Below are 26,347 nucleotides of genomic sequence, written 5' to 3'. Positions count from 1 at the left end.
GTGGCGGCTGGAGGTTTTTTGCAGGCACAGGGGATCAGCACAGCGCTGCAGATGGGATTCACCCTTCCCATCCCGGAAGCGCTGCCTGCACTGAGCCTCAACAGGTCCCCACATGGGCCAGGTCAAGCCGGCTGTGAGGAAGGTCTCCCCAAGGAAGCGAGGTAAAAGCACATGTGCCGCCTCGTAGTTGTGTCGCAGGAATTATGTAGGGCGGGCCTTTTGGCATGTTGAGCGTTCTTGGTGGAGTCGAGTGTCGGGAGGTTTTGCTTGGTGGGCCAAGGCTTAGAAGTCGGTGCAAAGCGATGTTGGGGATTATGGGAGGTGGGACGGGGGGGCACTAAGAGGCGGCAGGGGGGCATTTGAGGCGCCGGCACCGCAGGCTCATCCCATTGACTGTTGCACCAGAGCAGTGCAAGGGGCTCAATGGCGTCGAACACAGCGGTGGCAGCACATTGGGAAAGTCACTCTGGCTTTGCTCTACTTTCCCAAAGTGCCACCGCTGTCGCATTCTGTCTGTCTGTCCATCCATCCAAAAGGTCTGCCTGCCTGCTTGCCTTCCTGACAACCTATCTACCTGTCTGCCTGTCTTTCTGTCTGCCTAGTTACCTATCTGCCTACCAATATAGATCTATCTATCTATCTATCTATCTATCTATCTATCTATCTATCTATCTATCTATCTATCTATCTATCTATCTATCTATCTATCTATCTATCTATCTATCTAACATATCTCTCTCTCTCTCTCTCTCTCTCTCTCTCTCTCTCTCTCTCTCTCTCCTCCCTCCCTCCCTCCCTCCCTCCCTCCCCCCCCTCTCTATCCATCCATCCATCTATGTTTGAAGTGCTGGCCCCGCAGGCACATCAGGAAAGTAGAGCAAAGCCAGTCTGGGAGGGAGGGAGGGATGGAGAGAGAGAGAGAGAGGGAGAGAGAGACTTGATGCATCAGATTGAAATGAGGGCCTAGTTAGACTGAGGCCCTTTTCCACATTGAAACCTCTTTGACTTCTAAAAGATTTTGTGGACGAAACATGGTCAAGACTATCAGGAAGCTCTCACATTTTGTTGAGGCTTTAAACAGGATCCATTGGACCAGATCTCCACCCTAAAAAATTACTTTTCCCAAATGTATTACAGTGCCAATTCTGAAGAAGGCAAAACCAAAATGTACTGGTAAATTACAAGGAGAACACACACACACACACACACACACACACACACACACACACACACACACACTTCTAACCCTGCTGGTGCAGGTGATTGGATTAGAATAGATATCTCATTATCTTTCTCCTCCCTCCCTCCCTCCTTCTTTATTTCTTTTTCTTTCTGTCCCTTCCTTCCATCCCCCCTTTCTTTGTCTGCCCCTTTATTGTTCTTTCCCTTTTGTCTTTCTTTTCTTCCTTCTCTCTTTCTCTCTCTCTTTCTCTCTCTCTCAGGCTCACCCCATTGACTTGGTGCACTGCTCTGCTCGGACTTGCTTGGGCAGGTCCCTCTGGTGCAGCGGGCTCAATGGGATGGACCTGCAGGGCCAGCACTTAGAACGTGGCAGTGGCAGCACGTTTGAAAAGTAGAGCAAAGCCAGAGGTCAGTAATTTTTGCTGCAAAGAATCACAAAAGCTTCTGGGCTGTGCACAAGAAGGGACACACATGTCAATGCAATTCAGCAACATAAAATAAAGAAATACAAATAAAACAAATCAACAAGAATCGGCAAAGCATCTCTGATTAGATTCTATTCACTACTAGAATCTAATCAGAGATGCTTTGCCGATTCTAGTGCAATGACCTGCTCCAGCAGGGTTAGAAAGGAGTGTGTGTGGGGGTGGGTGGGGGGGGGGGTGTGCATGGCTGTCAAAACTCCAAAAACAGGTCAAGTATCTCTGGGGAGGCCAGTCATAAATTTGAACACTTGCTAAACAGCTGGCCATTAAGTGAGGACCACTTGTATTTGGTTTGCCAGTTACCTGACCACACCCACCCAGTCACATGACCACCAAACCACATCTACCCGGTCATGTGACCAGCAAGCCACGCCCATCCAGCAAGCCACGCCCAGCCAGTCACGTGACCAGCAAGCCACGCCCTCAAATTAGGTCACACCCACAGAAATTTGAATCCCACCCCTGGCTGGGGGGCACTGAGGATGAGTTTGTAGCACCAAGGCGGCAGTGGACTGGAAAAGTTTGGGAACCACTGGTCTAAAAGTGTTCTTCCCTCTGGTGGAAAATTGCACATACTGCACAAATTTAGGGAGAACTGTCTTTAAACAGGCTTGATTGAAGTCTCCGGCCATGTCAAGAGCACCCTCTGGGTGAGTATGCTGCCGCCTGGAGATGACATCATTTAGCTTAGAAAGCGCTGCATTGACATTGGCATCAGGTGGAATATAAACAGCTATAATAATTATCATAGTGATTTCTCTAGGCAGATAAAATGGCCTACATGTGACAGTCATCAGCTCCACATCTGGGGAGCAATACATATAAACTACTCTGCTGTTAACACACCAGTCACTGTGTATATAGATAGAGTCCTCTTCCCTTGCTCTTATCGGAGTCGCCATTTCTATCAGTGATAAATGACTCGACTTGTCAACTCCATTGCTGTATCAGGTATAACTGGGTGTAGCCAGGTCTCTCTCTCTCTGTCTGTCTGTCTGTCTGTCTGTCTGTTTAACATTATAACTACAAGGTCTAAAATCCTTTGGCTTGTATGTTACCTTTTTTCTTTGATCATTGATCAAAACAAGTTAGCTGAATGATCTGAGTTCTGCTAAGCCTAGAAATATATTGCACTGAGGTTTTTTTGGTTTTTGTATTTTTTGGGAACGTTCCAGTCTAGATTTATTAAAATTAATATATGCCTCGTGGTCAGAGGCCCATCTTTCTGACACGTGAGAGAGAATCTTCTTCTCATTGCTCTGCCTGTGAAATGTACTTTCTTGGGAGTTCTTGTAAGCATTTAGAAACCTGTGAAGACAGATTTCCTTTGACAGGCTTATCGACTTGAGATGCTTTTAATATCTAATTCAAGTTAATTTCCACTAAGTTTTTATATTTTATTTTTCTTTAGCTAGCTTGACTGCTTGCCAGAGTAGTGTATAAATCAAACAAGCAAATATATTCCTAGATTTAACATTACAGTTAAAAAAGATTAAGTAGATTCCACTAGTGTGGAGAACTTTTGATTCTGAAGAGTGGTTATGGGTCAGATTAAACTGAGTGGACAAAGGGTCTGAACAGATAAAAAGTAGTTTCCTAGATTTTATATTTTGCCTTTAGCACTAACTAGTGTGGGTACTCCTGAACTCTATTAATTTAAATTTACACTTAAAGATATTCTGCTCACTTAAATGCAGGTCTTATCAGCAGAGACGCCAATAACCTTAGTTAAAACAGAAGAACTATACTCAGTTGCTGAACCGTGGTTGAGAATTGGGTCAAGTTTCCTCTCCTTGCCACATGAAAGCAACCATAATTCGTGTATCTCTGGAAGACGACGTAGTGAATTATGAGTGAATGCTTTTTAAAAGCCAAGTTAAATAGACTCCTGAAAGATATATATTTATTTTAGGTTTTCACGGGCTTGCAAATGACTTCTATGTATACCTCAGCTGTATTTGAAGGATAGCCATAACTAACATCATCTCTTTTTTGTTATAGTTTAGTCTAGTTGAAGTGTTTTGTGTTGCCCCTGGCTCCTCTTCTTGTCTTCCTAAGCCAGATCTCAAGCGAATGATAGTTGTAAAATCCACCCCCCTCCTTCTTTCTTTTCTTTTTGGTAGTAATAGTTTTTGAGACATTCAGACCACAGGTTTAAAAAGGAAGTCTGGTAGTTGAATCAGAGACAGCAGTACTTTGTGAGGATGTTAATATTTTAGCAACTGAAAAGAAAATAATAAATTGAAACTGACACTGGAAGTTGGTTGGGTTTCAGTTAGCTGCCTCACTTCCTTTTATACCATTTCAATATTTCAAAAAAGTTTATCCCGTAAAATCTAATCCAATGAGAGAAGTGAAACATACATGTAGTTTGTTCTCATGAAATTTATCTCAGGATAATTAAATCTGGGCTTATTGATGATTTCTCATATGAAAGCCATTGCTTGAACATGGAACATAAGAATCAGCAATCTTATAAAAATGCCTATCTGCATGCACAGAGTATTTTTTCTTGAATAATCTTAGCCATCCAACATTTGAAATGGAAAAGATTAGTTTCATGTCACTGAGAATATTGTGGATCTAAAAGTTTATCCACAAATACATAGGAATAGATTATCATATAAATAATTATGAGGAAGCTTCATTAACTAAACTTTTCTGTTTTCTTAAGGTTTTTAATCACATAATTCCATCACGCAGACCCTTCCTTTCCTGAGTTCACAACTTTTGTTTTTGCTTCAAGACAGTGTTTACAAGCATGTTAGTGGCAACACATGTATTTTGATTAATGTTTCCTGCTATTACTGGGTTCAGCAATATTTATTCTGAATTAAGGGCTTTCCTGAAAATTAGTATCTAGTAAGTTAAATGCATGGTTATGTTTCTTTTTCCATGCATAGCAAAATACATTTTTAAAAATACACTTGCAGAATTTCTAATTTCTAATATTTAGCAGTACCATTCACATTTCTCAAAGCAGCTAAGCTGGGTCAGTTCTTGGTTTTGAAAGATTCTATAACTCCCCTGTAAAATTTAATTCATCCAAATTAAAATAATTTGCTACTTCGAAACATTAGAATTTGGGTTGTTGTTTTTAAGAGAGTAAACATGTGAAACAAAAATCTGGACATTTCTTTTTTAAAAAGTGAGATTCTATGCAATATTATCTGCTACATTTGATATTTTATCCTTTGCAATTTGAATAGTAAAAAGAACAAAAATATAGAAAATTACTAAATCCTAAGTCAGATTTCTTTGTCCAGTATTGATTGATACTACTGGTAATTTTTCAAGTTTCCACAAAAGTTTTCATGGCCTGAGGTCTTCAAAAAGTATATGATTTCATGCTTAGAATAACACGTATTTTAAAAGGGCTATATATTAAATGTCTATGGAGATTCTCAGTCATCCAGATCATCCACAAATTTTAGGTTTTCTTTCTTATTTAAATTTTGTTCATTGTCTAAAACAAATATGTTTTCATGTTTATACATAATAATAGCTAATTTTAATTTCTGGATACCTGTTGTTTGCAGTGATTGTGCCATTAAAATAAAATCTGTTTTGCCAAAATGTTTAAACAGAATTGATTTTTTATCAATTCTTTTTATCAATTCTATTCTATGCTTCTCTTACAGGTTTTTTTCATGTTTAAAAACAGCACAAAGTGGTGAAGTTAATGTTCCAATCACTAAGGCTGAAATTATACTTTTGTAGGTGTATTGCATACATTGATTGTGTTCAAATATAGTTTATTGAAAAAGGTAGTGTCTTGATTCACTTAATACTAAACTATGAAATATGCTTTACAACCACAGTTACCAAACTGTGCTCACAGTGAACTCAGAGGAACACTATGGGGTATTTTAAATTTTTGAGGAAAATACGATACTTTGACATCTGCCACCTGAGGCACTACGTAAAAAACTACTAAGAAATTAAGGGTACCATGAAGCATGAAAGCATGCGAAGCTCTGGTTTACGTCTATGCAGTCTTAGAATTGCACCTTGTGCTATGTCAAAATCTAAGAAACTGCATTATGGTTTAGTATGAAGTGCAAACCCTATCAATAATATCACTTTTAGGTGAAGGCTCTCTGCAACTTTCTTTTTCTGTTTCATCTGTCTTTAGCCATTCAGATTGGTGCTAATTGGTATGCTGAATATAGGTTCACTGATGCTATAATGCAATTATGACCTATTACCCATTTGCACATCTAAAATTATCTATGAGGAATATGGGATAGAATTCACTTAGTCTTATTTCAAACGTAATAGACATAATTCAAAAGAGATATTAGAGCATTGTTTGCTTTAGGATGACCTAAATCAACATAATGTAGTAAGGAGCCTTTACATTTAATTTGTGTATTAAGCAAAGAAGAAGGATGAAAATGTTTATGGACATAATAAGAAAAGGTTTGGTTTCTTTTTTGGTATTACATTGGGAATACTAAAAAATATTCCATCTTCACTCAGTTTTACAGTCCATAATTTATTATCATGCATTAGTAATGATATTTTGGAAAATATTATCTGTACTAAATATAACTTCAACCTTTATACTTTTTCTAATGCATCAATCTGGTCCCTGTACTTTAAACTGATTTTTTTCTAATACTTTCAAAAAATTGAGCATGATGGGTTTTCAATAATCAGAAAGATCCAATGTTATAAAATGGTTTTTCAATAACTTTTCTTTATGTAACTTCTGTTTATGATAAATAGAGCAAAGCATGCATTTTAATCAGTTAAGAATAATTTAACCTAGTTAGGTATCAGCACACATCTGACCCTCATTTAATTTGGAAAAAACAACAACCACCTTGTTGTTATGCCTTGTTAATACTGGGATAGGAAGTCATCTCTAAATCCCAGACAGAAAAATTAAAAAAGAAAAAAAAATCCCCGAAGAAAGCAACAACAAACTACGGTACTTCCAACTTATTGCCAATAAAACTACATTTAGCCATCAGGAGTAAAGCTCAGCTTCATATTTTAAGAAGATTTTAGGATTTATTTGGTTTAGAAATTGAAATTGAAGATGGCTTCTGGATTGAAAAAGCATTTAAGTCTACTTTTTTGTTAAGCCTGTTTCACTGCCTTTCCAAGCTTGCCTGATTCGTGAGCATCAGTCAAAAATATTTCCTGAAATCTGAATGTGAAGGGTTTTGTGTGTGTGTGATCTTAACTATTTTCTTCTCCTTAATAATAAATATGCAAGATATAGGATGTCTTTGGTATAGAAGCCACATTTTAGGATTATGTAGTGCAATATTAATGAATTCAATTTTTTTCCCTTTAGAAGGCAGCAAACCATTCAGTCTTACCAATTTCACTATAGGTTTCATAGGAAGATCTCATTTCTTTTCTGAAGACTTAGATTCATCTGGAAATATTTAAATGCTTGTATGTTTAATGGTGCCAATATTCTTTTGGAAGCTCCTCCTAGAGAATTGACAGAGGAAGAAAAGCAACAGATTCTACATTCAGAAGAATTCCTTATATTTTTTGACCGGACAATACGTGTGATTGAGCGAGCTCTAGCTGAAGATTCAGACATTTTCTTTGACTACAGTGGCCGGGATGTAGAGGAAAAAGATGGGTCAGTACTGTCCTCCTTTTTTTTTAAATCCAGTCAGTAAATAAAATGGTAATTTGTGACTTACAGAGAGCAATACCTCAGTGTTCAATACATCTGTAGTGATAAACTTTCTGAGTTCAATAATGTAATAAAACGCATTTACTGGATCCTCTTCATTAATTCTAGAGGCTTTTAAGGTTTACAGTTGTCTTTATCTTAATCTTATTGTAACATATTGAAACAGAGAAGAAATGAACATACCGGCTTTTATCTAGATCAGTGCTTTTCTAACTTAACAACTTTAAGGGGGATTCTGGGAGTTGAAATCTACAAATATTAAAGTTACCAACTTTGAGAAATACTGATCTAAATCAACTATATTTTCTAGACTCTAAACTTAAAGGCACATGACATTAGGGTAAATATCACTTTTGCTCTTTCAATGATATATTCTAGAAAGTGTGTTTATCTGTAAACATAGAAAACTGCTATTTGTGCATCTGTGGTTGTTTTTTATTAATTGTTCAATAAAATATTATAATTTAGAACAAATTAAAAAGCAAACCAGCTAATGCAATCTTCCCAAAGTGGAAGTAGGTTCTAGACTACAAGTCCCAAAATCTTCCAGTCATTAGCAAAAGCATAGCACTTAGACTTTACAGCCCTCTCTAAGCAGTTTACAGAGTCAGTATATTGCCCCCAACAATTTGTTTCCTCATTTTACTGACCTCAGAAGGATGGAAGGCTGAGTCAACTTTGAGCCTGGTGAGATTGAACTGCCAAACTGCAAGCAGCCAGCAGCCAGCAGAAGTAGCCTGCAGTACTGCACTCTAACCACTGTGCCACCATAATTTCATTATTCTAATTGAAACCAGTATTCTACAACTTAACAGAATAACAGAATTGGAAGGGACCTTTGAGGTCTTCTATTCCAACTCCTGCTCAAGCAAGAAAACCTAAACTATTTCAGACAAATGGTTGTCTAATCTCTTGTTAAAAATTTCCGGTGTTGGAGCACCCATAACTTTTGGAATCAAGTTGCTCCATTGATTAATTGTTATAAATGTCAGCAAATTTATCCTTAGTTCTAGGTTGCTTCTTTCCTTGATTAATTTATATCCATTGCTTCTTATCCTGCCTTCAGGTGCTTTGGAGAATAGCTTGACTCCCTCTTCTTTGTGGCAGCCACATAGATATTGAAACACTGCTATCATGTCATCTCCAGTTCTTCTTTTCATTGAACTAGACATACCCGATTCTTGCAACTGTTCTTCATATATTTTTGCCTTCAATCCCCTAATAATCTTTGTTGCTCTTTTCTATGCTCTTTCTAGTGTCTTATCGTTTTTTACAGCATAGCAATCAAAACTGGATGCAATGTGCATTCCAAATATCTTACCAAGGCATTATAAAGTTGTATTTGTTGTGAACTAAAGAAATGTAATTAATAAAGATTCATTTGCATAGCAGGATCGTAATCCTGCACTTCCTATTGGCCCTTATAATGGCATGTTATGATTGGTTAATTCCGAGCAATCTGACTGGGTGTTGGCGGGCCAAGTCCCATTGGACGAGGTTCAGACCCTATAACAACATCCATTGATCATCCGGATAGCAGTTCACTCTATAAAAGGGCGGCCGCTATCCGGGGGTTTTGTCTCTGTTATCATGCTTTAAATAAAGAGCTGAAGTTCACAAGAAGCAGTTTCGTCTCCGTTTCTACGCCCATGCCTCATACTTAACACTGGCGACGAGGATGGGATTCGGAGACAATAGAGCTGGCTAAACCCTACAGAGCACCAACCGAAGTACGTGGCTGAGAGCGCACCTACATCTACAGGATGTCAGGCGGCGCTATACCACCCGCTCCTTTTGACCCAGACAAAGAAGACTGGGAGTCGTATATGGAACGTTTCCAGATATTCTTGGAAACCAACAATTTAGAGGATGTGTCCACCAGCAAGAAAAGAGCAGTATTTTTTGACGTACTGCGGGCCTGCCGTATTCCGGGTGGCTAAAGCAATCGCGAAACCGGCTGTAGTAACAGAAATGGGTTGGGACACCCTCGCACCCCTCCTTCAGGCTCATTATGCATCCACAGCATCAACACTGGCCCGAAGACACGAGTGTTACCAGAGGGAACAACAGAAAAGCCATAGCTGCCCAGTTCCGGGATTAGATGCACGACACGGGCACAGAAGGCCTATGGAGAAAGACAACGTCAGCTTTCCAAAAGCTGTCACCTATGCTACTGCAGCAGAAGAAACCAGGAAGTCGGCTGCTCGAAGGCACCGCAACCACGCACCGCCTCGTCAACTCGCCCGTGACACTTCACCAGGTTTAGAGAAGTTTCCGGCAACAAAGAATCACAAACCGAAGAGTGATGAAGAAGAAGTCATCAGGATTCGGGACAATCAGAGTCCACGAATTCTAAGGACTCCGCACAAATGCAAATTCCGCTACGCACTCTGCCAAAGTTGTGGAGCCAACCATAAGAGAAGCAACTGCAAATTCTGCTACGCACTCTGCCACGCCTGTGGGAAGAGAGGCCACATCGCACGGGCCTGCAGAAGCAAGAGAGAGTCCAACCCAAGCCGAAGGGAGAACACCCTCCGACAAACCGCAAGAAACGTTCTTGTAAACCGGCATCGCTTGGGTAACCAAGAAAACAACCACTCCTACAGAAACAGAGCACCGGCTCTTCAAGCAAAACGGGAAGAGACACACCAAACGACAACCATCGGCCACGCTTCGCTACTAGACGCACAGAAAATCCGAGTGAGAGTCGCCATAGAAAACCAACCTTGCCAAATGGAAGTCGATTCAGGATCGTCCCTCTCGATGGTCTCCTGGAAGACCCTCAAACAACTCATCCCGACCATCCGCCGTCAGGACCTCAGCATCCAGAGGATCGTCCTCAGGGATTACCAGGGGAACACGATTCCAGTCGCTGGCTTGACTCAAGTCCGAGTAACTTTCAAAAATCATAGTGCAGCACTCCCATTGACTGTTGTCAACGGCAACCGGCCCAGTTTGCTAGGCCTACAATGGTTCGCCCCACTAGGGATTGAGTTAGCCGGCATTCACCATGCCCAGAGCAACGACTGGGAAGAAGGCATCGTCCAGGAATTCCAGGACGTTTTTTCCGACAACTTAGGCAAGTACAAAGGGACCCCTGTATCATTTAACCTCAACCCAGAAATAGCCCCTATCCGCCTTAAGCCTCGTCGGGTACCATTCGCCCTTAAACCCAAGATCGACGAGCAACTTGATAAGTTAATAGCCCAAGGGTGTTGGAGCCTATTGACCATGCCCGATGGGAGACCCCAATTGTAACCCCCATCAAACCGGATGGGTCGATCAGAATTTGTGGAGACTACCGCGCCACCCTGAACCACGCACTCCAACAGAGCGCTTATCCGGTGCCGGTGGTTCAACATCTTCTCCACTCCCTGGGGGGCGGGAAGATCTTCGCAAAGTTAGACTTAGCGCAAGCGTATCAACAACTACCCGTTGATACGGAAACCGCAGAGGCACAGACTATCGTTACACACCGAGGTGCCTTTAAATGCAACAGACTCCAGTTCGGAGTGAGTGTAGCTCCCGGGATATTTCAGAGTCTAATGGAGAGACTTTTGCAAGGCATAAAGGGGGTTGTGCCGTATTTTGATGACGTTTTAATTGCGGCCCCTAATAAAGAAGAGCTCGAACGGCGTCTCAAACTAGTTCTACATAGATTCAAAGATGCCGGCCTCAAGGTGAAAAAAAATAAGTGTCAACTGTGTACTGAGCGGGTGGAGTTTCTTGGGTATCTCCTCGATAAACAAGGAATCCACCCCACCGAGACCAAACTCAAAGCAATTAAAAACGCCCGAAGACCTAAAAATAAGGCTGATTGATCTCCAGGCCTTCTTGGGACTCATCAATTTTTATAACATCTTCTTGCCTCACAAGGCAACTGTAGCCGAACCCTTACATTGACTTCTCGACAAGAAAGCTATTTGGGTTTGGGGTCACAGAGAAGAACATTCTTTTAGAAAGGTTAAAGACTTATTAACTTCCGACGCTGTGCTAATGCAGTACAACGAGACTTTGCCATTAAACATTACTTCCGACGCATCACCATTTGGGGTTGGAGCCATTTTGAGCCACGTGTTACCAAACAGGAATGAGGCTCCTATTGCTTACTTTTCCCGCACGTTATCAAAGGCTGAACGGAACTATAGCCAACTTGACAAAGAGGCTCTTGCTATTGTATCGGCCGTGAAACGATTTCACGAATATGTCTACGGGCGGCCCTTTACTCTAGTCACAGACCACAAGCCTTTACTTGGCATTTTAGCAGGTGATAAACCAACGCCGCATATATTATCACCTAGAATGACTCGCTGGTCAGAATTCCTAGCAGCCTACAACTACGTACTACAGCATCGCCCAGGGAAAGCCATTCCCCACGCTGACGCTTTGAGCCGTTCCCACTTCCGGAAACCGTCAGCTGACCCAGCTCCGACCCTCAATACGCTGCAAATTGAAACCCTCAACTCGCCGCCACTAACGGCAAGGGATATCGCTGCCGACACAAAACGGGACTCTATCCTCGCAAAAGTTCTCAGTTGGGTTGAACGCGGCTGGCCAGTCGAAGAAACTCCCGCCACTTTTGCACCGTTCAAAAACCGCCAAACGGAACTATTCTCCCAGAAGGGCTGCATCCTATGGGGAGATAGAGTCATCGTGCCAGAGAGACTACAGCGACTCGTGTTGCAAACCCTCCACGAAGGACATCCGGGCATCGTCCGCATGAAGGCTCTCGCTCGAAGCTACGCATGGTGGCCAGGCATCGATAAACAAATTGAAGCCTGGGTAACCACGTGTAGAAACTGCCAAGAGGTCAGCAACGCCCCACCAAGAGCAACCCCCACTGAATGGGAAACGCCTCAAGGCCCGTGGTCCCGCATCCACATTGATTTCGTGGGACCTACGAAGGGACACACTTTTCTCCTAACCGTGGATGCTTACTCTAACTGGCTCGAAATCCACAAGATGAAAAGCACGACTACTGACTCCGTTATTAAAAACTAGATAAATTATTCGCAACACACGGTTTCCCGGACGTTCTAGTTTCCGACAACGGACCCCAATTTACTGCTCTCACCTTCGAACAATACTTGGCGGACCGAGGCATCCGCCATGCCTTAACTTCGCCGGCTCACCCTGCGGCAAACGGTAGAGCGGAACGGATGGTCCAATTCCTTAAAAGGACACTCCAAAAATGGATCTGGGGGACATCGACACTAGATTGAACAAAATTCTCTTACTACAACACATTACCCCCCACAGTGTCACCAACAAGACTCCAGCCGAACTTTTAATGGGGCGGAAGCTTCGCTCCCACCTCGACCGATTACACCCATCTTATGCGCCAGAGAAACCTTGCAGATCCAGCGGAACGCATCGCCAATTCAATGTAGGCGACTTGGTCTACGCTAAAAACCTTTCCGGCGAACTGTTGTGGGTCCCTGCCACCGTAGTCTACCTCACTGGCCCTAGATCTTACCGCCTTAAGATGACAGACGGCAAGATATGGAACCGCCACATAGACCAACTTTGATCTCGTTTACAACCAAATATCTGTGACCCCAGGACTTCCAAACTCAGGGGGGAGGGAATACCGAGGGGAATGAAGACCGCATAGACCACGACGTAATTGAAGACCGACGGCCACTAAACCGAGTGCTCGCGCCACCTGAAGAAAGTCCGGGATTGGGGCCATCCTTCCCGCAGAGGAACACCATAGCGGAAACAGGCCCGCCCGATCCAGGAATGGACTTAAGGGACTCTGATAGTATCGCAGAAGCAACCCCGGGCGGAAACGAGCCTTGCGTTCCACCGGAACCGAACTTTAAACAAAAACCGGTGGAACAGCGGAAATCAACTAGGCAGGTAAAACAACCTGCATACCTGCGAGATTACGTCACCACGGCTGTCAAACGGAACCCAGGGGGGAGGGGTGTTGTGAACTAAAGAAATGTAATTAATAAAGATTCATTTGCATAGCAGGATCGTAATCCTGCACTTCCTATTGGCCCTTATAATGGCAAGTTATGATTGGTTAATTCCGAGCAATCTGACTGGCTGTTGGCAGGCCGAGTCCCATTGGACGAGGTTCAGACCCTATAACAACATCCATTGGTCATCCGGATCGCAGTTCACTCTATAAAAGGGCGGCCGCTATCCAAGGGTTTTGTCTCTGTTATCATGCTTTAAATAAAGAGCTGAAGTTCACAAGAAGCAGTTTCGTCTCCGTTTCTACGCCCATGCCTCATACTTAACACTGCCCATGCCTCATACTTAACAGTATTAACACACATGATTTTGATTCTGTTCCTCTATTAATACAACTTAAGACTGCATTGGCTTTTTTGGCAGCTTCAGCACACTACTGGCTCATATTTAAATGATTGTCCACTAAGAGTCCAAGATCCTTTCACAGTTACTATTGAGCCAAGTACCATCTATACTATACTTGGCATATTTCTCAGTTCTTTTTTCCCCTCAGATCCTTCACATCTGAAGGATCTGAGAAAAGAAAGGTTGAGCCATGATTTGTTTTGTGTATAATTTATATAACATGTAAAACTTCTGAATCTATATGGAAACACTCAGCATTTGTTCAAAATATTCCCTAGGAAGGAAATTAGAAGTCAACTTTTCTTTTGTTGGTGTCCTTCTTGGGAATACCAGTTTCAATTATAATGCTGACTGCAAGATTTTCAGAGTTGTAACCAGAATCCAATTGCAATTTTTGAAAGATTGTGTAATCTGGTTTGCTTGTTAATTTGTTCCAAATCATAATATATTGTTGAATAATTAATAAACAACTTTCACAACATGCACAAATATGTGACATCTTCTATAGCAGTTTTCTATATAAAATTCATGTGTTAGCTAATATAATGTGAAACCCAGCATCACAACTAAGCCAGTTTGAACCTGTTCTATATTCTGGAAACTACATATGTAAGAAATGTTGGAAGTTAAAGTTAAATTAAGAAAGTAAACTATATAGATTCTTATCTCAGTTGTTCAATATTATTTGTGATTTCCAATGGCCTAAATAAATTAAAAAATGTAGAACCATTATTTTCCACTTGTTTAGATGGTTTAGATGTAATAAATTTATTCTTAGCCTATTTCTTTCCTTTGATTTAAATCATGGACAGGACAGACAGAGAGGTTAAGAAACAGAAAAACTAAAATAGCTAAGGGAATGTAGTAGAGAAATGAAACAATGAGAACTAATTATTGGCAAAACAGTTTATTATTTTAAAATGTCAGTTCTAATTTTAAGTAGTGATATAATCCTTGTTCAAATACATATAGTGATGTCCAAGCTGGAGTCAACCTTTCCTTCAGCCGACAGTTTTATGATGAGCATTGGTCTAAACATCGTGTTGTCACTTGTATGGATTGGTCCCTACAGGTAAGATTTGTAACTTGTTTTCTGAATATTTTATGTTTTCACTAGTTGTGTTTTATAATTTTTAAAATGATTTTGCATGTTTATGTTAATTTTAAATATTAGATTGGGAGTTGGCTGAAAAATGGACAGCTATATAAATGTGTCAAATAAAGAAAACAAATAGACTTTGTGGTCATTTAACTACCTTTTCCTTTCTTGTAATCATCCATGTGTGTTGGAACCCATATATAACTAAAACTAGATGTTAAACTTTGTTGTTCAACATACTTGGAATAAGACTGTCTAAAAATTAATAAAATAAATGAGCGTACTACAGGGGTGGGATTCAACTGGTGTTACTACGAATTCGGTCAGAGTGCATTTTGGACACACACGTGCCTGATGTGTGCTGTGTGTGTATGGGTAAAACAATTGCAAAAAACATCAACTGTGCTGCCCGGATAGCTGAGAAGCACTGCGCGCAGGTGCGCAGCATTTGAAAATATTCTTTTCTGCTTTTTCAACCTCAGCTGTGTCACGCAAAGCAGCTGAGGTTGAAAAAGCAGAAAATAAAGGACAGCCAAGAGCCCGGGTGGCCAGGTAGGCCAAATGGATGACCAAAAGGTCATTGCACTGAACCGATTCAGTGTATGCTGCTCTTCAGAGCTACTGGTTCTATAGAATCGGGCCGAACCAGTAGCATCCCACCCTTGGCGTACTACTATGCTAATAATTCCAAGTATTTCAATTTAATTTTTTGAGAAACAGGCACTAAAATTACAATAATATAAGTAAAGTGCTAATGAGAAAAACTTGTGATATTGGATGTTCAAAGAAAATAAGATTTAAAATGCCAGCATGTCATACAAGTTCATATAGCTATAACCATATTAACATGGTCAGTTGTAATAAGGCATCTAGCCTTGGAAAAGGATGTATAATTTAATTATTGAATATATGTTCTATATGCAAAATATCTCAGTATCCTTAATGGGAAAAGAAATTAGACAGCAAACAGAAATTTGTGGAAGAGTCATTTTCATTGAAGTATTTGATTATATTGATACAGAGAAGCATCCTATGACAATTTTTGTCCTATTGAGGCATATAAGATATAAATAATGGACATTATTTTATGGAGTTCAAATCCTTTACTAGGAATTAAAATTTGCACTTTATGTGTTTTATTATAAAGTTTAACTACAATAATAAAAAATAACACAAACTAAAAATAAAAAAATAAAAAGTGCAAGAAAAAAAATAAAAGAAAGAGTTAAAAGGAGAAAGAGAAAAAAAATCACTAAGAAAGTGACTTCCCATCTTCATCACGACAAATATAAATACTTTCAGTATCTCTTCACTTTTAATTTAACAGATATAAAACTCTTCATATCATAGCTCAATTTTTAAATATTGGAAAGTTCAATAAGCAACATCTTTTCTAATCCAGGTGTGGCAATCCAGTAAACCAGTTAACAAATATAAAATTCATCTTTACAAATCTCTATTCTTAACTGTAAGCAAATCCAGTACACAATGTATTTTTTAATCCAGATGTCAGCTAGTCCAGAAAGAACCATCCAAAATAACAACATATTCCATGTTAATCCTGATTAAATAAGCAAACTGTTCCTTTTTTCTATATAAAACTATCTTGGTTTAATCCATTCAAATGATTACTATGCTTTATCTTGAGTTTTGTCAAAACTTTAACAGTCCTCTTCTGTAAATCCAGAAGGAAGAAATTATTCCAATTTCTCTCTCGAATTGGCATTTTTATTTCCTTTTTAATTTTAATTTGATGTTTTTGTATATACAGTGACAAATATCTGTTCCCTTTGTTCTCTACAATCATGTCATGTTATTGTTCCAATTTTTTTTCTTTTCTTCATCTTCTTCTGAGACTATACTGTTCATAAGAACACACTACACAACTGACTGTTGATTCAAAGTCCTGGTGACATTCCTCAAACATATTAATTGCATTATAAATTGCTTACTTATAAGGTGTTGTTCAAAGAGCAAGCCTTTATGGATTGTTGTGATGCTAAACCAGAGAAACAAATAATGCCGACTCTCAAGATAACAAATAATGTGACATGTGAAATCTCAAGATAATCTTGGTATATTTTGAATTTATTTTGGGTCTAAGAGATGCAGACCTGCATCTAGCTTGAGAGAAATAACACATATATTGAAGTTCATTTTTTATTTATAGCATGTAACTCCATCTTTATTGCCAGAGTGGTTTTTGCATCCATGTGTTTTAATTAAATCCATTTTGCAACAGATATGGCTAAGTATGTGGGTGGCCAATAGGTCTATGTGGATTTCACAGAAATAGGAAACAAGCCTGAGGAAAAACTTATCTTGGACTTTTCAAGGGGATGAAAATTACATGGAATTCTTATCTGATAGTTTTTTAACAAGCAGCATTTATAGTATTCCCGCAACAGCAAGATAAGCCCAACTTAGAAAGCAACTGCCAAAATATAATTGTTCATTCCCTCAGGCAGGCAAGTATACAGAGTATTTTGTCTCCTCTTTCTTTGTTCTGGGTGGCCTTGTTTCACCTTCTTTTCTTCCTGCTCTTATCTCTCTTAGATGTTCACCTCAGCTATTCTCACTGCCGCCATTTCTGATCCCTAGGTTTCATGCTTCAAACATATACTTAAATAGGCAGACATATTCAGAATAAACTTTGATGTGTTCCAGTATTTCTTTTTCTGGTAAATTGAGAAAGGTGTTGCAACTTCCAGAATATTATAGTTATGCTGACTGTCCTATCATAATTAAGAAGTACCACTTTGGAAATAATTATATAGCCTCATACATTGTAGTGCTTACAATGCTTGACAATTGGAAGCCACACAATGGAATTTTCTGTTAACCAGGGTAATATAATGTAGATAAGTATTCATGTTATTGATCATCAGAAATAAATGTAGAAATATCAAAAATACCTTCATATGTGAATCCAGTTTTTCTTTTCCATTGCCCCAAATGGAAAGAGACAAACCTGTCTTTTGACTTTTACTTAATTTATCTGATATAATTTCATTTCAAACTGCCTGTGTTTATTGATACATGATTACTTTTAGATTGCCAGGCCCATACGATGAGGCTTTATTGAAATATTTGCTTTGAGCAATGAACAGTACTTTCCTCCCCAAGTCAAGATATGAATTCAAAGCCAGTCAATTAATTATAACATATAAGATATTGAAATGACTTTGCAGAAAACATAAGACCAATCAGTTGCACAATGAAAAAAAATCATTTCTTTTAATGTGCTGAAAATTTCATGCTTGAAATGGCCATTTTATTCTGCTGCTGAGAGCTAATAAATGAAAATTTATTTATTTGTCAAACAAGTATTAGATAACAGGTATAAGTATAATAAACATGGTTATGAATACATGAAATGGATATGAATAAAAAGAAACATTAGGACAGGGACAGTAGGCATGTTGGTGCACTTATGCACAGACCTCTTAGGAAAGGGGTGAGGTCAATAATAGACAGTCTAAGGTTAAAGTTTTTGGTGTTTGGAGAAGAAACCACAGACTCAGGTAGGATATTCCAGACACTGACCACTCTGTTGCTGAAGTCGTATTTCCTGCAATCAAGTTTGGTCCGGTTTACCTTGAGTTTCTATCTATTGTGTGTGCTTTGTTGAAGGCTCTCCTATATCTTAGCTAAACCATATTTATTAATAGACCAACTCAGATATAGATATAGAAATAGACTTGTACTGCAAGCAGAAGATATATATCACCATTTTATCATTATGGTATTATTAGTGCTTATAATATATACTACTAAAATGTTCTGTGTATTATAACCAAGCAAAATGTGCAATGGTGTTTAAGATTATTCACATTATGAAAACAGTAAACAAAGAAAAATATATTTAATAATTACAGATATAGATAAAGCAATATGATTTCTATGACTAATAAGGTGGGAAACAAGCAAACATTAAACAAGTAAAGAGAAATGGATCAGTGACTGAATCTTCACATACAAAGTTTGTTTTTGTGCTTCTGTGAAAGTTACAAAAAGTCTGTTGAGAAAAGCTGGCAATTCCTTTGTAAAATTACAAATTATAGTTTGTTTGTTTATTTATTTATGAAATTTATTTGCTGCATATCTTGTATTACTCAATGACTTAGGATGGCTTACAGAAGTTAGTATAACTTACAATAGTTAGTATAATTCCAATAGTGTCTATTAATATTTTGTCAATAGATAACCAGCACAGCCTATAATTTAAGGGCAAAATGTAGATATTGAAATACAATATGGTGATAACCATTAATTTAAATAGGTTTTTTTTTTTTTAAAAAAAGGCTAGATAGAGAGTCAAGCCATTATTCTGTGGCTATTATTCTTTTTTCTTTTTTTGAACAAATTTTATTAATTTTTTTTAAAAACATACACAAGCAAACAAAACATAGGATGTAGTAACATAAAATATCTTTTTCTAAAAAACACATAGAATATCTTATTTAAAAACAAGATAATTCCAAATTATCACATTTCTATACAAACACAATTTAATATATATATTTATCTTATCTGTTCAACTTCATATCCTTTCCCAACTTCTCTTTACTACTCCCTTTCCTTCTGTTTAATTGTATTTCTTTTGCCTTAAATTATATATATTCATTATATATAGTTTCATTAGTTCTCTTCCAACATCCTTTCAAACATAAACAAACATTACACAAAACATAAATACATAAAACTTCTTTTTGGAAAGCGGCTTACCCGGGTTAAATCTTTTTGTACAGACATAAATCAAATTCGTGCTCACATAGTATACTATTTCATATCTTATTTAACATTCTATATTTTCTATATATTTTCTCTCTCCTATTCATTCTTTTAATTCTATTTTATTTATTTCATCTCAATTTAAATAATTATACTTGCATCTTTTGTCCGTTCTCTTTCAATCATCTATTTTTCCTTTCTTTCTAATACAATATTTCTCCTGTAACCACTGGTTGAAGTATGACAACTTTTTATCTTTCCCCTATTACATTTAAAATAGTACATACTTTCCATACTGATTCTGCTTCATACATTCTAAGTACTGCATTTCAAAATAATAAAACAAGCCAATAATATTAAATTTAATAAGTAATAGTAAAACCAAGAAAAAAGGAATATTAAGTTTATAATATAATAAAAGCAATATTTCATAGTAAATTAAACTCTATTATCAAATCTTAAACATTTTCATAGCTTCCCTTTAATGCATTATTAATTCATGTAATATTTTAATTTTCTAATTCAATTTCAAATACTAATATCTACCATACAATCTTATGTACTTTTGCAGAATCATTTTTATAAAGTTATATCTTACCCCTTATCTCTGAAAAAAACCTGTTTTTAAACATCTTGTTTAAAGCTTTTATGACTTCTCTTTCCTTTTTCCCTTCCTTTCTTGTCAATTCTAGCTTTTTGACCCCCCATCTCTCAAGTTTCACTCTCTTTATCTTCCCTCTCTGTTGTATTTCTCTTTTCTGTTGCTTTCTGACATCATACTGATTTTTCATCTTATTTTTCTTTTTCTTGGTTGCTTTTTTAAGTCCCGAATTCACCATTTCTTTACCCCCCTTATGCTTTTCTTCCTCCACTAAGAGTATTTGTCCATTAAAGATGGCTTCTTCTTCTTGTTCCCAGCCTTCCTGTCGCTGTTGTATTTCTTTATAGGTAGAAATCGCCATTTCTAAAAAGTGGAAAATAGATCCAGAAGAGCCCATGCCTTCCTGTTCCTCTTCTTTCAATTTTTGAAATTCCATTTGTACTTCTTCAAAAGATAATGCCATTTTTCCCTTTTTTTGAAACAACCCAAATATCTTTAATCTTTCAAGAAATAGTTCACAAAGATCCCAAAGTCACAAAGCAAACTAAATCAAAGCAAACAGTTTCATTTAGCACTTTCTTCTTTCTATATTTTCTCTTCCTAGGGTAGAATTCAAATACACAGTTTCAAAGTAATCTTCTAGAAGTCGTAATACCTTTTATTTCTGATCTTATAAACTCAAAGCAGTCCCCTTCAGTACAATCTTAAAATAAATCTTTACCTCTTCCCTTCCACTTATAACAAATAAAAATAATTTTAAGTTTTTAATTCCAATGTCCAGAAATCCTTTATCCCCTTGGCTTTAAATTTCAAGTTTACCTTCTATGCCCAAGCAGGTTTTCCAGATTTCCAACTGCTGTTTCTGTGGGAAGGGAGAGTGAAAGAAAGTAACTTCCCCTTTCAGCTTTTTTTCCCACCGCTTTTACAATCTTCCTTGGGAGACAATGTATCCTTCAAACAATTTAGTTTCCAGGGTATTTAAAAGTTTCTTCTAGTCCCGGTTCAGCCAAAACTTTCGCCTTCACCTGCTTCCTCCTGCACAAATCTTACCCGGCTGCAGGCTTCTTTGTGGCGGCCATTGCTGACCGCCGCTCCACTGCCTTGGGAAAAAGGGGTTTTGCCGGCTGAGGAGGGGGTTTGCGATACCCCCAAATCCGGATCCCCTCTCTCTTCGGCTGCCTCTACGGGGCAGCCCTATCCTCCAGATCCATCTGGATCGGAGGAACCTCGGCAGCGAGCGCAGCAGGAATCGCGGAGGATCACGAATTCCTGCCGCCGCCGAGCCTTGCAAAACCGGAAGCCACTGTGGCTATTATTCTTGATGACTCTGTACTGTTTCCTGCATCATAGGCAGCATACTTTTAGTATTAGCTACTAGGAAATGAGAATGGATGTTGGTTCTTTCATGCAAACCTCTCAAGGACACATAGCTGGATGCTGTGTGACATAGAAGCTAAACTTTATGGGTTCCAGTTCCTTATATTTGTGTGTGTCTCAGTAATTTCAAATATAAACTATGCTTTTTCTTTATTTATTTTTCAATAGATGGGATAAACATATACATAGCTGTGTCACTTCACAAAATGCACCTTCCCTGAAGCATTAAAGTAGCTATATGGCTTGGCTGCTTTAAAAGATATTTATTTGGAGGCAGCCAGCCACATGCTTCCATTTGCACAGACTTCACATTTGTTGTAAGCTCCACTGAAGCAGAGCAGCTGGCCATAACCAAGCATTGGAAAAACCCATGAAGTAGCTAGTCAACCCTATAAGATTAATCTACTTTGTGCTTTGAGGAAAGGGCATTTGCTCGTTCTGAATACTTTCAAAGCTCTACTATACACAGGCACTTAAGTTTAACCACTCAGCAATCATCAGCAGTGCCACATATGTCAAGCAGATGTGAATGTAGAATTCCCACCAGGTGAGTGAATAGGCTGATGAAGGCAATATAGCATGGGCTATCTTTTCATCACTAGTTCCCTAATTTCAGATCTGGTTATGCAGGAAAGTTTTCTACTTTATAGATCATTCTGTCTTTCTTTTGCTAGACCTTCTGGATGAACCTATCTGCTTATGTGATTTTCACTCAGCATATATCATTTTGTCCACTACTGTGTATCCAAATTTAACTGCCTGTTACTTTCTTTACAGTATCCTGAGTTGATGGTTGCTTCATATAACAACAATGAAGATGCTCCACATGAACCTGATGGGGTGGCCTTGGTCTGGAACATGAAATTCAAAAAAACAACTCCTGAGTATGTTTTTCATTGCCAGGTAAGACAGTTTAAGATGCTTACTTCATAAAAGATGTGCTGACGATTACTGTATATCCCATCTGCCCACAATTCATAAGAGCTTGAAGTTAAAAATAAAGATATAAAAAGAAAAGAAAAAAGGGCCTAGGAAGTATGCTAATATTTTCAGAATGCATTCAGTTTTCTAAAACAACATAGGCTGGTTGGAGACTGTGTGTCATTTTTTGTCTATTTTAAACAATCCCCAAGAGAATTTATTTATAAAAACCTCACACTTATGAAGTAAATGTGGTATACCACTTCCTCCTCCAGCTGGCAACATATGCTTTCCCACCCACGTAAATTCCCGTGTGTTTTCTATTTCAAAGCAGCTTGAGCTCTGCTTCACTTTGCTTGGAATGATATTACAGCTTTACAGAGTATCAGCATGTAGAAGGCTTGCAAATATTAGCTTTGCCAATGGCAGGATAGAATGGAGATCACCACTGCACTTTTCACCAATTACTGTGTGATTTTTTCCAGTCCAGCAGCAGGTGTCACTTAGATCACAATCAACATCCTAGTGTAACAATTGAGACAAGAAATCAATAGGTATATCTGAAAAATCAAAGAAATGTATTCCTGCTTTTTCTTTTCCAAGATCTTCTTGAACCAAGAACATCTGTGGCAATAAAGGTAGACCTTGATTTACACCCATTCATTTAGTGACTGTTCAAAGTCATGATGGCACTGGAAAAAGTGACTTATGAATGGTCCTTGCATTTACAACTGTCACAGCTTCCCCATGGTCATGTGATCAAAAATTGATACTTGGAAACTGGCGTGTATTTACAATGGTTGCAGCATCCCAGCATCATGTGATCATCATTTACAACATTTCCAGCTAGCCTCCAAAAACCAAGGTCAATGGGGGAAGCCAGATTAATTTAACAACCCCGTGATTCATTTAACTGCAGCAGTTCATTTAACATCCATTGACAATTTGTAAAATTGGGCACAACTCACTTAAAATTGGGCATGACTCATTTTGCAATGGAAATTCTGGTCCCAATTATGGTCATAAGTTGAGGATTATCTATATAAAATCTAGAAGGTCCCTTACTGACTTAATTGTGTATTAGTTAAGCTTGTTGCATGGGAAGGAAGAACGTGGTCATTAGCCATGTTTTTCAGCAACCTAATTTTAGGAATTACTGAGATATTAAAAGATCTGCCATGACACTAGGCATATCTCCTTTTACTAGCTAAATTACATTTTTTTAAAATCTCAAAATTCAAATCTATTATAATTTTACCATCTCCTCACTTTCTGCAACCAGTTTGTCCTCAATCTGAAATAATAAACTTATTTTGGACTGAAAATAACACGTTAATGCTGTTTTGATTAATGAGGTATCAGATTAACATTTCTCATGATCAAAATATTTAGTGTAGAGATAAGTACTTCATAGTTTCCCCTTATATTTCTATCTCTAATTTATTATGAATGTATTATATTTCAGAAAAGGGAAAGGCCTACAGTATTTAAGTACATCTTTTAAATGTCATCATTGTCTTCCATAAGGACACTACAAATTTTGTTTCTGATGATAGTTAAATGCTTCATATATTTTGAATATCTATGATTCAGATCTGAAAATTCAAACTGCCCTCTCTGCTTAGAATAATTTGCAGGGAAATTATTCATTTGGAGAGAATTTAAACTTTGAAGACTTACAGAACATCTCTGACATAGAATTTGTTTGTCTTTGCCAAAATAATGATGATATATTAATATATTCAAGGTTTTGTTTGAATAAGAACAGTTTGCTGAGATTAAAATTTTACAGGCTCCATGGAATCATTTGAGATCTTTGATGAATAATAAGAGGTTTATTGAATAGTCATAAGACCTTATCAGTAACATAACATAAATATATAATAAGACAAAATACAGATAAGTTAGATATATAAGAATACAGTAATAAAAACATCTGTGAAAAACCAGGGAATCAAAAATTGGATAATAGATCACCCTTGCAGGATACACCAATTTGTTCAATATATTGGGTTCTTAGGACCGATTTTTTATGAGAATCAGCCTTTTCATTCTGTTTCGGATGGAAAAGTATGTGGGGTTTCAAATTTCAACCAACCTGACTGAGACTATGAAATAACTAAAATATACAATGCTAGAAAATACTGTGTCACCTCTTAAAATACTCTACACTATCTTAAATGCTTTCCCTGGTGCATTTATAATGAGAATCACATTGAATTGCCAAATTGATATAAATGCAAGAGTGTGGGAGGAAAATTAGAAGAAAGGTAAATCTAGATATGATTTTTTTTGATGGGCTAATCTTAGAATACATGATCTGGATGGCTTAATTTGATAGGAGAACTATATTCAGTTCCTTGAGTCAGCTGGAAAACAGAAACAGAAACTTTCAAACATTTAATCTTACCTCAGAACTTGGAAGAGAGGCAAGATATGTTACAAATTATCATGATGTCATGTTTTGGTTACTTGGTGGAAACCGACTATGTTATTATTTACTCTCATGTTTGTGTATCTGAAAAATAGCAAAGGAAATGTTCCCTAACCTGCATCTCAACTCTTAATGTTCATAGTATTTCTTATATACTATGTCCACTTTGCAAAAACAATAGTAATTGGTTCATTACATCTTATTTGAACACATTTAATTGCCTCATTAAAAAAACAATAATATGCATTTAAAATCTGCACCTATTGAGTAAAACTGTCACCAAGAACATCTCCATTAAAATGCATATTGAATTTAGCAAAGTATTCAGCTATGATATCAAAAATAATCTGGACAGTAAATTATGACTTCTACAACATACTGTACATGCAGAGTTCTTCTACGCGCTGTTTTAATGCACCCTTTTTCATTTCAAAACATCATTGATCTTATTAATATATGTATCACATGAAAATTATTTGGCATCTTATTTATTAATATGTAAATGGTAAACAAATTTGGAAGAAATAGATAATATTTTGGTGCAAATGAGCAATTCGAGTGGCTACTACAATCATGTTTAAAATTTTGTACATTGGCTGCATCACTGATCATTGGAATAAATAAAATAAGTTACAAGAATTGAGGTGTACATCCTCCTAACTGCATAGAGCACCTAAACCTTGATTGATCTAAAAAAAAAATCAGGTTTATCATTGATCAGTATTTCCATAGGAAGACTGAAGGTTATAAAATATATTAAGAAGCAGAAAGAAAAATGTAGAAAACAGTGGCACATATGATTAACATACAGATCATTGCCAAATGAACAGGCAAAAATATGTGTTTGCTGACACCAGGAATTCTGACTGACTAATAGGTAATCAATATGTTGAAATATGTAGACCAGTATCTGAGAAATGCTTATAATTTGTCTTTTCCCATCTTGCTTCTTGTACTGCTTTATTTTGTACCTTCTGACTTCAATTTTATAATCAGATACAATAGTTTTCATTAATATATTTACATTCACTGAAAAAATAATGTAAGTTTAATTAGTTGTTTTCAGAGATGAAAAAATAAAATGCATTATTAAGATAAAATATGTCACAAAAATCATGACATAGTAAACAATAACAAAAGTAGAGGAGTACTTTTATTTCATATTTTTAGTTTTTTTTAATGCAATTCTGAATGTTTTATTTACTGTTAGATCAATAGTGAATCAAAAGAAGTCATTTTTATCTTGGTTATAAATGCTTTTCTTTTCTTTTTCTTTTTCTTTTTATTTTACAATAAAATGTTTTTGATAAACATTAATAAATGATAAAACAAGCAACAATCAATAATATAAATAAAATCACTGCTAGACAACAGGCAGAAAATTAGGAAAGAAATCAAACCTGGCAGAATAAAATGTAATTATTCAAAAGTTCAGAAATACCAATTTTGAAGCATTGTATGTGCTTTTCTTTTTAAGCTTATAAAAATAGTGCAGTTTGGTTGACTGGGTATTAGTACA

General features: G+C 37.5%; 1 protein-coding gene across 16 annotated transcripts in view; it reads left to right on the top strand.

The window, feature by feature from the left end:
- Positions 1–26,347, top strand: part of DYNC1I1 (dynein cytoplasmic 1 intermediate chain 1) — a 273,836-nt gene that overhangs the window by 159,689 nt on the left and 87,800 nt on the right. For all 16 annotated transcript variants that reach the window (XM_087945421.1, XM_087945424.1, XM_087945423.1 and 13 more), the window contains 3 exons: positions 7,113–7,275; positions 14,635–14,734; positions 22,251–22,376. In XM_087945421.1, the coding sequence (XP_087801547.1) occupies positions 7,113–7,275; positions 14,635–14,734; positions 22,251–22,376 (389 nt within the window). The remainder of the gene's footprint in view (positions 1–7,112; positions 7,276–14,634; positions 14,735–22,250; positions 22,377–26,347) is intronic.

This window comes from Notechis scutatus, chromosome Z (assembly GCF_049901735.1).
Source record: "Notechis scutatus isolate UNSWTSFEM ecotype Mainland chromosome Z, rNotScu1.2, whole genome shotgun sequence".
In the NCBI taxonomy this organism is placed as follows: domain Eukaryota; kingdom Metazoa; phylum Chordata; class Lepidosauria; order Squamata; family Elapidae; genus Notechis; species Notechis scutatus.
Note: the sequence above shows the minus strand (reverse complement) of the source record. Positions and strands in the feature narration are given on the sequence as shown.